This window comes from Penicillium vulpinum (genome assembly GCF_028829585.1).
Source record: "Penicillium vulpinum strain IBT 29486 chromosome Unknown utg000004l_segment0_segment0, whole genome shotgun sequence".
NCBI classification, from domain to species: Eukaryota; Fungi; Ascomycota; class Eurotiomycetes; order Eurotiales; family Aspergillaceae; genus Penicillium; species Penicillium vulpinum.
In genome coordinates this window covers 352,000-363,549 of record NW_026643244.1, presented here as the reverse complement: position 1 = coordinate 363,549, position 11,550 = coordinate 352,000, and the positions used below count along the sequence as shown (strand labels likewise).

The 11,550-nt window shown below is 46.1% G+C and overlaps 5 protein-coding genes across 5 annotated transcripts; 3 read left to right on the top strand and 2 right to left on the bottom strand.

The window, feature by feature from the left end:
* Positions 1–198: 198 nt before the first annotated feature.
* Positions 199–933, bottom strand: N7479_008687 (uncharacterized protein; the record flags this gene model as incomplete). The annotated part of the gene is made up of 1 exon (XM_057256380.1): positions 199–933. One exon carries the CDS (start codon positions 931–933, stop codon positions 199–201), a length of 735 nt encoding a protein of 244 aa, XP_057103838.1.
* Positions 934–2,606: 1,673 nt separating this feature from the next.
* Positions 2,607–4,127, top strand: N7479_008686 (alpha-L-arabinofuranosidase B; the record flags this gene model as incomplete). Its single annotated transcript, XM_057256379.1, has 1 exon — positions 2,607–4,127. One exon carries the CDS (start codon positions 2,607–2,609, stop codon positions 4,125–4,127), a length of 1,521 nt encoding a protein of 506 aa, XP_057103837.1.
* Positions 4,128–4,653: 526 nt separating this feature from the next.
* N7479_008685 (uncharacterized protein) lies at positions 4,654–6,030 on the top strand (the record flags this gene model as incomplete). The annotated part of the gene is made up of 1 exon (XM_057256378.1): positions 4,654–6,030. One exon carries the CDS (start codon positions 4,654–4,656, stop codon positions 6,028–6,030), a length of 1,377 nt encoding a protein of 458 aa, XP_057103836.1.
* Positions 6,031–6,670: 640 nt separating this feature from the next.
* N7479_008684 (uncharacterized protein) lies at positions 6,671–8,209 on the bottom strand (the record flags this gene model as incomplete). Its single annotated transcript, XM_057256377.1, has 1 exon — positions 6,671–8,209. One exon carries the CDS (start codon positions 8,207–8,209, stop codon positions 6,671–6,673), a length of 1,539 nt encoding a protein of 512 aa, XP_057103835.1.
* Positions 8,210–10,351: 2,142 nt separating this feature from the next.
* On the top strand, positions 10,352–10,984 carry N7479_008683 (3CxxC-type zinc finger protein; the record flags this gene model as incomplete). Its single annotated transcript, XM_057256376.1, has 1 exon — positions 10,352–10,984. The coding sequence occupies one exon, from the start codon at positions 10,352–10,354 to the stop codon at positions 10,982–10,984; it is 633 nt and encodes a 210-aa protein (XP_057103834.1).
* Positions 10,985–11,550: the final 566 nt, after the last annotated feature.

The window sequence follows — 11,550 nt, the reverse complement described above, 5'->3', positions numbered from 1 at the left end:
AGAGAAAACGCGGGGCAACCATAAACAAGTCTCCCGATTCGGTACGAAAGAGCGGTCCTCGAGGTGGTTAGGTAAGCACCTCCAAACACCTGGGCAGTGGACAAGATCTTCTCTTTCTTCCCCCTTTGTATATCTTGAAACATAGGTGAAGTTGTGACAAAAGGAATATTCATCTTCGGCTTGCCGCCGCCCATGTCTCTACAGTTCTTCATCAACAGCATCCACACTGGGCACTTGCTTCAATGTCACACCGCAAGCTTCAACGACTAGATGCACACACTCCATAACCATTTGCACATCTTCCTTGGAGATCCCTAACCGTCTTGTTCCTCGGATATGCCAGTAGGTCATCCATGGCATATTTTGGCCCATGACAGCCGGTAAGACTACCATCTCTGTATCCACGTCATCCAAAACCTGGCGGTCGGACAAGAGCAACCCATACGTGATATCAATAAGCCAAAAGCCAAAGTCTCGATGGTTTTTGAATAACTCAAAAAGCATATTGGTATTATGGGCATATATTGAGTTTAGCCATCCCATCCCGCGCGCATGATTTGCGCCGTCGCACTGCCAGCCTTCTCGGGTGAAGGAGGATTCTGTATCTTCCTCGGACATAACGTTGGTGATGCCGATGAGTGCCTCCGTGGGCTTTGGGAGTCCGAGGAGTGCAATGTCCTTAAAGAGCGCCTCGCGCATGCATCGGATCAGCTTCCGGCGTGCAGTGGTTGTTGAATACGCATGTTGGCTTGTAAGGTACAGATATAGCTGACCACAAAGGTGTGATTCGAGTGTCGTTGCAATTGCGCTTAAAGCTGTAAGGTACCACTTTTCACTGGCGATATTGGAGGCCTCGAATTTGGCTTCAATAGTGGCAAAGAGGTCGAAGTAACGCGGCTCTATAGTTGGCTTAGCGATATTGGATGTCTTCATCGTTCGAGTCCAATGGAGTATACTGTGTCTCTTCTCCCAAAATGAAGGGGGTCTGAGATTATAGAAAGAATTCTAAACATCCGATGACGCAGAACTGAAACCGTACGGTGGCAATCTCCGGATTTCAAGTCCTTGAATTTTGTGCAATCCGTGGTACTCTGGTTTAGTCCACACTTTATCTTGTCTTATATACAAGAGACTACCTACTCAATGATGAAATATGTAGATTAGACTTATTCCAGAGATATGTAAATATCTAGCTAGTTACAATAGCTAATAATTGACTCTCTCGAGGACGGGCACTTACGCCTTCTACATCCCTCTCAGGAAATACTTCAACTGTATTGGTCGACTTTAATAAACAATCCAGAGTCTTTGACAGAACTAACATGATATACCTAAATAGTCCATCAGACACATCATCTCGAGTATCATTTGAAGGGTAATAGGACAACAGAACGCGATTGCTGCTTCGTACATACCCCTTAGCACTAATTCCAAATAGTAGTAGCAGTCTACTATAGCTCCTAGAATCCTAGGATTAGAATCTTGGGCGAAAGCAATGACAGCTTTCTCAAGATCATACTGAGAGCATTAATGAATCTCTTAGGAGTAAAACTGCTAGTGATAAACTCTTCGGCTCTAAGGGTGTAGACAAACCTGGAGAATGCGCTGCTAAGGCTGCCATGACCATAGTTTTCCAGCACTGAAAGAAGAAACCGCGCTCCCCACCGGAGATTCATCATGCTAGTTCTAAATCGAGAGAACCATTTCGAGTTAGTAAATGGTAGGGAATACGTGCAATTCTTCTTCTTGCAGGAGATTCCGAGGCAACAGTATTTTGTTGCCCTAACAAAGGTACCCGTTGACAGGAGGTGCATATAAGTAGATCATATGATTATGTAGATTTTGAGTCACGCCCAAGTATCCCCGGCATAAATACTGTTCTCGGGCCTTCATTAATGGTATAATCATAGTATGTATCCCCTCGTCCGGGGCCCCGCATCTTCAGGGCGCCGAAGCCCCTGCAACTAGGGCAAATTTTAGTGGACTACTCGGACGCCACAATCCTACCTTGGCTAGGCTTGTCTGCATCCAGTCCACTGAAGAGCCGTCTTTTCAATTTACTTTCTTCGGTTAATTGTACCCTGAGGAATGAAAAGTGGAAAATCCCGGTGGCACAAGCTTAATACTACTATGATGCGGGGTGCATTCAGAACAAGCTACGTCAAACGGGGCTCTCTCCCTATCCTCATAAGCTAGCTAGGGCTACTTACTACTTAGGTAGCATCTGGAGCGGAGGAAAAACTTCCGTCTCACCAAGTCACAAGTCAGCAAATCCGTGATCCAATTTACTTCTTGCTAGCCCTATGAGTAGCTTCGTTTAAATCTATTATTGATATTAACCGAAGGTTGCGAAGAGTACCATTCACTTATATTATCAAGTAAATAATGCGTCTTTACTATAATTATTGGAGGAGAATTACCGCCACCTCGTTAACCCCTGCTACTCCTCATCTAGAAAAGGGTCTTTTAACTGAAAAACTGAAGAATATAAATACTGCACGGCAGAATACCCTACTTTCTTCTCATCAGTGCCCATTGAAGCATCTAGTTCTCGATTCAAACGGTGACAAGACCTGCCTGACCTACTATTCCAAAGGTGATCAAACATGTTCTCACGACGAAGCTTCGAACGCTTCTGCGCACTGGTTCTCAGCCTTGCTGCCACTGGCACACTTGTTGAAGCTGGGACCTGTGATATCTATGCCTCCGGAAACACGCCCTGCATCGCCGCGCACAGCACCACTCGCGCTCTGTACAGCGCCTACACCGGCGCACTCTACCAGGTGCAGCGTGGCTCCGATGGTACCACAGTCAACATCTCGCCGCTTTCTGCTGGTGGGGTTGCCAATGCCTCTGCCCAGGATAAATTCTGTGCAAGCACAACCTGCTTAATCACGGCCATTTATGACCAGTCTGGCCGCGGTAATCATCTCAAGCAGGCTCCGCCCGGAGCCTTCCATGGCCCTGAAGCTGATGGCCACGATAACCTGGCCAGCGCGATTGGCGCACCGGTCACTCTGAACGGCCAGAAGGCCTATGGCGTGTTCATATCTCCAGGCACCGGTTACAGCAACAACGCCGCCAGCGGCACGGCCATTGGGGATGAACCGCAGGGTATGTACGCGGTACTTGATGGAACCCACTACAACGATGGCTGCTGCTTTGACTACGGCAATGCGGAGATCAGTAGTACCGATACAGGCAACGGCCACATGGAGGCTATTTACTATGGTGATAACACCATCTGGGGCTCCGGTGCTGGGAGTGGCCCTTGGCTCATGGCTGACCTGGAGAACGGTCTGTTCTCTGGCCTCAGCCCGAGCAACAATCCTAGCAACCCGTCGCTATCATACCGGTTTTTCAGCGCGATTGTCAAGGGAGCGCCAAACTTGTGGGCTCTCCGTGGTGGCAACGCTGCATCTGGATCCCTATCGACGTACTACAGTGGCGCGCGCCCAAGTGTGTCTGGATACAACCCAATGAGCAAAGAGGGTGCCATCATCCTTGGTATCGGTGGTGACAACAGCAACGGCGCCCAGGGCACGTTCTATGAGGGCGTGATGACCTCCGGCTACCCGACCGATGCCACCGAGAACGCAGTGCAGGCTAATATCGTAGCTGCCAAATATGCTACCTCATCGCTGACTAGTGGGACGGCCCTCACTGTCGGATCCTCGATCTCCCTGCGGGCCACCACTCCCGGCTATACGACGCGCTATATCACACACACTGGCAGTGCCGTCAATACCCAGGTTGTCTCATCATCCAGCACCACCGCTCTCAAGCAACAGGCTAGCTGGACGGTTCGTGCCGGTCTTGCAAATAGTGCTTGCTTCTCATTTGAATCCGTCGATACCCCAGGAAGCTTCATCCGGCACGCTGCCTTTGGACTCACGCTCAGCACCAACGACGGCACAAAGTTAGTCTCCGAAGACGCCACATTCTGCCCGCAGACTAGCTTGAATGGCCAGGGCAGCTCAATTCGATCCTGGAGCTATCCCACCCGCTACTTCCGCCACTATGAGAACGTGCTCTACATTGCGAGCAACGGCGGTGTCCACACATTCGACTCTGCCACCTCTTTTAACAACGACGTGAGCTGGGTTATCACCGCTGGATTTGCGTGATGTAGATCTTGTATATTTCTGAAGGAGTGATATTTATATCTAGCATCACTCGTGTCGCAATATTATATATATATAGCGAGTTGAATAATTGCAATATAGTGTAGTTATAACTTGAGACTAAGAACTTGGCTTGTAGCTGGGTCGGTTAGGCGGCTACGTCGAGCCCCCGAGGTGTAGAACTAAGGGGGCCGTAAACTCGATACCAGTATATCTTCATTAGTACTCAGAGATACATATGTATATAATAAAACTATACAAGAAATGGTATAATCTTACGGGTATGTTGCGAAAATCGTACTGTTGTTCTTCTGAAAAAACAAAAAACAAAAAAACAGGTATACCCTAATTGACGGTAAATCCGCCGGAAATGGGTACGTTGTACGTTGGTCGGTTGAAGCTCCCATTTTACGAAGCCAAGGCCAAAGTCTAGGCAGAAGGAGCTCATCCCCACTTCTGCCTACCTTTGAGAACACATAAATATACCTCCAAGTCTCAAGTGATCATTTTACTTCTAAGCACTGCAATCATGTTTCATCATATGCCACCGGAGATACTCCATCTGATTGCGCGTGATCTTGATAGTAAAGATTTTTATCACCTGGTATCCTTGTCACATCGATTGTACACTGTATTCCAACCCAGCCTCTACACCGATGTGACTCTTTGCAGATGGGAGGGGAAGCACCAAACAATCCAACCCTTTCTATACGCCGTGACCCGAACACCGAGGCTGGCTAGCTATGTTCGGTCCCTGAAGGTGAAATGGTGGGATCCAGAAGCCCCCGACAATGAGAAATATGACCAGAAAGTTGGATTTGATAGTAACATTGTGCACACACTAGTTGCTGAAAGAATGAGACACTCCGAAACAGAGAGATCTAAATGGTTGAAAGATCTCGAACGGCATAACAGCGATGCTTGGTTGGCTTTGCTTATTCCGCAATTAAAGGAATTGCGGAAACTCAGCCTTGTCTGGCCTCATGGCCAAAAGTACGTTTTGGGTATGTTTCAAAAGGCCGCTATGGAGGAAGAATCGGTATTTCCTCACCTCGAGGAAGTCTATGGAGCTTGGCACGATTCAGAGAATTCATTCCCATCACATTACATGCATCCATTCTTCAAATTTCCGTCAATGCGCAAAGTGGGCTGCTATATGTTGGCGGAGAATGGTGATTATGATTCCGATGAGGGTGATGAGTTTGAGCCTGAATTGGACTCCCAATTTCCGACGTGGGACACTCTCCCACCACAGTGCTCGAATATAACCGACATCGACCTCCAAGAAAGCAATGCTGGAAATGGGATGCGAGAATGGGTTCGGGCCTGCAAAGCACTGAAATCCTTCCGGGTTGTCCATGGTGCAGGAGTGGTCTCGGGGGATGACTTTCAGCCGCGGAAAATTTACGAATCACTTTCGCTCCATAAGTCAACGCTGGAATCGATGTGGGTCGAAGCTAACGATGGTGTTTATATGGATACCGATGACGAATGGATGGGGTCTTTTGTTGATTTTACGACTTTGAAGCTTGTTTGTGCTTCTTTTGCCAATCTGGTGGGACTTGATGAGCACAATCTACCCGTGCGAAGACTTCGGGATGTTCTCCCTCCCTCGTTGGAAAAATTATATCTTCCTGTCGATGAGGATGAAAGATTTAATGGAGCTTTGGATCAGTTGGCGGAATTAGCTGCCTCGGAGAGTTTCCCTGAATTGGCCGTGATATATCTTGAATACTATGAACTAAAGAAGCCGGAGAATGTTGCGAAGCTTGAATGGTTGGAGCAGAGGTGTCAAGAGGCTAGTGTTTTGTGTCTTCCACGTAACTCAAAAGGGTGGGTACAAGGAGAGAAGCAGTCCATGGAAATAATCTGGCCCTGTAACGAGGCTAGCTTGCTTAGGTGGTGAGCTTGAAAATCAATAGAGTATTCAAGTTTTCCGTACAAAAGCACGCTCGCATTCCCCCTTCCAACGGGCCATTTTGAAAACAAACCCTAGAAACTACAAGAATGAGAGGTTATTCGGGGAGAGGGGGCGATCAGGTTGCTCAGTGAGTAACGGAAGGTCATAAGGCACGATAATAAATTTTCATTTGGAAATCAATATCGTATGCCATTGCTATTTAACCTCAATTGATCATTGCAAATTTTATCTGTATCAGTTGTACAGGTAAAAGCGATGATTAGAAGAATAGAACATCAGCTTCTCTGCATAGGGTGACAAGATCAACAATACAAATCAGCACTATACCAAGAATAAACTGGGCCATAAGGGCTTGGTCCGGCCGGTGTCATAGGTAGTAAAAAGGAATATCAGGTTCAACGGCACAACGCAAGGGCAATACGGCAGTTCTCTGTTATATGACTGAACACGAGATAGACCTGAATCAATTCCAGATCGGAATAATTTCAGCTGCAATTAAGTCTGAGGATCCAAACCTCCGCCGAAAAGACCGAGCCATTGTACTGTATCTTATCTGAGAGGAAGAAGATTCTTATAACCCCTATGTACATGCGCAGTAATCACTTTCCTTAGTTCTATAATAAATTCACTCCAATTTCCTGACAGTTGCAATTTCTGAATAGCGGTTTGTTCTCAAGTCAGTGGCGAATCCTAAATGTATCATGTTTGAAATGGAGTGGTTCGTACCGGCACATACTGCACGCCATACTTCCGCAAGACGTTCATCCTTCCACGCGAATATCAGTCCATCTGGAACTGATGCATCATGGATATTCCAAATTATCCGAGATGCTCGGTTGTCGGGGTAGGTTTCAAAGCGAATCTTATAGTATGACGGATCTGCAATATCATATCTACCACTCTTCCTCACTTCGTCAAAGCTTATGCTCCACTCAAAGATGTGGTCGTGATAGTGACGGAGAGGATAGCGTTGTGAGTCATGACCTTGGAAACATATCATCAGGTCGCTCTCTGAATCTGGACTCAGAGTGACTTCCAGCATGTAGTCATAGTCCCCATTGTTGTATTTTCCGATGTAGCATTCGAGGGGTAGCGGTGGTGCTCCTTGGATTTGCTCCTCAGCCAATCTATCATGTAGTGTAGCGAATTGTTCTTGTGTTCTTCGTTTAGCTTCTTTTGCAAGCTTCACATAATCAGTGGGATTGGCGAAGTCGAAGAGGCCCTCGATCAGGAGCCGCGCGATCCAGTCAGCAGCATCGCTTGTTGCAGTGGTGTTCGTGAGAACTACAACGGCCGACTGTGTCTCAGGAAAGATAGCAAGGAATGAGGAATATCCCGGTCCTCCGCCTTGGTGATATATCATAAGTCTAGACTGGTTCCCAACCCCAAATACAGGCTGCTGAGACATTTTCCAAAGACCTGAGTTTCCACCGAGAAGACCGACAATCCCAGGAAGCTGAGCTCTTGCCCATCCAAATCCGTACGATCTTTCCAACAATGATGGATTCTCCATTGCGATATGGTTGCTCAGAATGTGGGGGATTTGTCTCAATACTGTGTCGGCGGATGCTTCGGTGTTCTGGCTCGCAGCCAATGTTTCCTTGGCCCATATGAGAAGATCACTCACTGTCGAATAAGCTCCACGAGAACCCTCGAACAATGTATTTGTAAAATTGGGTTGAAATTTCAATGGATAAGCCTCCCCATTGCTAAGTGAAGCATGTGGTTCGGCGAAATTGGTTGTCTCTTCAAATGATGGACGCAAAGTGGTAGAATTCATCCCAAGTGGCCGGAATATTTGATCCTGAAGATACTCGTGAAGTGGCTGTCCAGATATCTGCCCAATTATGTGTGCAGCGAGTGTGTATCCCCACGGGCAAATTAGCCAGGCCTCACGGTGGGGAAGCGTGTGAGGGATGAGGTCGACAGTTTTCAACAGATTCTCGAGGGAAGGCTGTACGTTACTATTTCTACCATCAGCTAACAAAGTTGCAACTTCTCCATCCAAGCCACAACGATGTGCCAGAATATCGCCTATTGTTGTTTTGTATGTCCAGTAGATATCAGTATGATCAATATCAGGTAGGATATCCCTCAACAGGGTTGTCCACTGAAGTTTTCCATCGTCCACAAGTTTCCCAATACCAGCAGCTACCATTGACATGGTGATATGTCCGATTCCGTACTGTGTATATGCATTTGGAGGTGCTGTTTTGGATTTGTCGCGAAATCCAAAGTTTTCGGTCCACAAAGTTTCACCATGCTGTAGGACTCCAATAGAAAGGCCTGGCACACTCTCTGCTTTGCAAATCTGGTCAATCGAGCTGCTCAGTTGCCGCAGCCGGTCAATGGTTGATGGGGTGGACCTTCATAGTGTCAGCGAGTATATCATCCAAGGAAGAGGAAGCCAAGAACCATCTTGGGAACTCAGCAAACGCACAAGACGTGCATTTTGGGGGGATTCCTTTTTCTTGGATGGTCTCTTGGGAGTGCAAGAAGCCAGGTTTGGATGGGAGGTTCAGGCAGCCCCGTCGTCATCACCCCGCCCCCAAATTCAAAATACCCGTGGACCTGGCAAATGCTTACATTTATTACACATTGTAGTGCGGAATGGTTCTCCACTACGTAGGAGCATTGCCTGACTTTTCTTTAATGTCGTTCACGGTTTATTATGTAATCTTGGATGCTGGACCTGCCCAGGTGGGCAGAGGATATGTGGGAAAAATGCAGCCATTGAACTACTAGATCAGAACAAAAGCCAAGTTTCCTGTTTAGGGCCTAGGGCTGTGTCCCAGTCTGAAATAATATAAATAGGTAGTTACAGATTGAATAAAAGACACACCTACACCCCTCTAAACTCATTTAACTATATGTTCACGCCCTGGTTCCTTTGTATGCCTTGTTTGGTAGGATGTTGATTTGCGAGTGCTGAATCAACCCGTGTGACAGAGGGCATAAAGCCTTGAGAGTTCCCTCTTCAATATGTATCTAAAATTTCTATGCTGTTTTATACTCGTTTAAACCACCTCCGAGAGCCCGAAGTTTCTTGTTTTATGTAAAAACTAGTATTTCGGGAGTGAAATTCATTGAAGTCGCAAGCCAAAAGCTGACCTATTATCTGAACAACCAGGAGATAATAAGATTCTGACCTGGTTTCTTTGCAACAGTGTTTGGATTATCAAGGGCATCCGAGCGCTTTGATCATTGTAATAACCCTTTTTTGGGCCATGAAATCAATACCATTGAGCACCTCGTATGAAGAGACACAAGAAACTAACGCCTTCTGCCACTTATTTGACAGGATAATAGATATAAGCTCTGATCGCATCGAGTTGGAAGGGAGTTGGATTATTGTTACGGAAATCCGAGTAGATATCCAAGGTATTCTCATATGGGGTTACTGAGGAGCATTTGTCGGAAGACGGTTCAGCTTATTGCAGTAAGTGAGTACCACGTTTGAAATATAGTACATGTTGCGTAGCCTGATAGGTGCTATGATGAGAAAGCTTTCCAATATAAAATCCAGTCTTCTTTCATTGAGAAGCAACAGGACAATTATATCCACTTCATGGCCATGATCCAATACCCTACTATATAGGAACTCTTGACAGGCTATTAGAGATCCGGCCATGCGCACTTTTCCTTTTTCGGCAGTATAAACAGGGTGGTGTTTTAATTCAACTGGGAAATAGATCTGCAGCCTGACCATCCAGCATGGAATCACTTCCGCTTGACGTGTCTCAAAAGTAATACCACGCATTCTACTAGACAGTTTCTCCCTTGATCAGCCACTCCCTCAACTATGCTGAGCCGTAGGGCGAGGATAAAAATCTTGCTTACTTTTTCGTAACCATCATCCCTACCGTATTCAAGTATTTCACTGATCTGGTGTGTATTGTACGAGTAGTCGCAATGTTGTTTAGCATATAATCAGTTTAGTATATTGAGTTTTATATTTTCCTTGATACTATCTGCGCTTCTGGAACAGCGCTTACACTGGGCCTATTTTGATATTGTTACACTGTGAGGGTTCGTAGTAATTGCTTTACATCGAGCCAAGTAACTAGGTCACGAGCTGCGTGCATTGGGTCTGTAATATTTAAATATAAATATAAATATATCTGTATGCACATCCTAACGTAGTGCAGAAAATGCAAATCTAGTTGTAGAAGCTTGTTACCGCTCTTTCACTTATTAGTATAAATCTACGCTTGTTCTTCTGGTATTCCACATTCTTTCAACACACTTACATCATTTATATCTCCTCTCTTCGTCTGTACCTTCAGTGAATTTATTAATGACTGTTATGGGGGACATTGCTGAGCTCGGATTGCCCCGCCGACCAGGGCGCAAGAAGCCCTCAATTCAATCGAAGCCCAAGGCTGCTTCTACTACAGCCTCAGCCCCAGTCGCCCCGTCTCAGACGCCTCGGACTAAGAAGAAAAGTCCTATCACGTCATGGTCCATGTATCAAGCTCTTCACGATGAGGTATCAAGCTTGCTAGTCGAGGTAGATCTTCATTTTGAGTTTTACGAGCATGACGATGAAGGGAGCTCTATTCGAGAGCGTGACACAAACATTATGGGCCGTTTCGTGTGTCATAACCAGACATGTAAGTCTGCAGGGTGGTCGAGCAAGAAGATCGCTACCACAATTCGCCTATATCCAGGGCAAACATACAATGCCAGGGTATACCATCAACGCTGCAAAATTTGCAAATCGCTGAGTCGCCCGGTTTTGGATCAGTCATACGCCGAGAGAATCGTTTACTGGATTAAGCGATGGAACGGAGTCCAGGTAGAGAGGCCTTCAGGATCCCGCGACAGCAGAGGTCCTCACAACAGTGAACTTTGTGAGGGGTGTAGAGTTGGGCACTGCTCTCAATCAGATGATTGGGTTACTCAGCTAGAAATGTTTGTCCCTCCCAAGCCAGCATAAATATTGACCTACTAATCGGTGCCTAGGTTGACTCTGTAACGAGCTGGAAATCTATGATTGATTCAAAGAATACAAACAAAGAAGTAAAAGCCAATTCGCATCATTCTGCACTTACGGGATCAGACTAGCATAGATGTAAGCTAGAGCTGTAAGCTCCCATGAACTGCAAAATTGTCCACTTTTTCTTCCCTAGAGACATAATTTATCGGTAGGAGCTCACTCCCGCCGTATCCAACTATTAAAAACCTAGTGAATAAGATTCTACTCTTGGGCTTTCTGCGAGGCCTATGCATACAAAAGCGTTCCTCTTCTTACGCAAACAAATTTCGGACTTTGGACAAATTCCAGATGCGCCATACAGTAAGGGGACATGATCACGTACTTGTTCAAGCCTTTTAAATCACTGATTTTATGGACAAGTCGGACCCCTTGTCATTTTCCTTGCTCACTTTCAATCTACATGCTACTCTATCCCTGTATGATGGAGATTTTTTAATCTTCCTCTCACATAGGTGAATCAGATAGTGGAATTCTCCAGCCTGATTGGTACCAAGCGGAGTAGATTG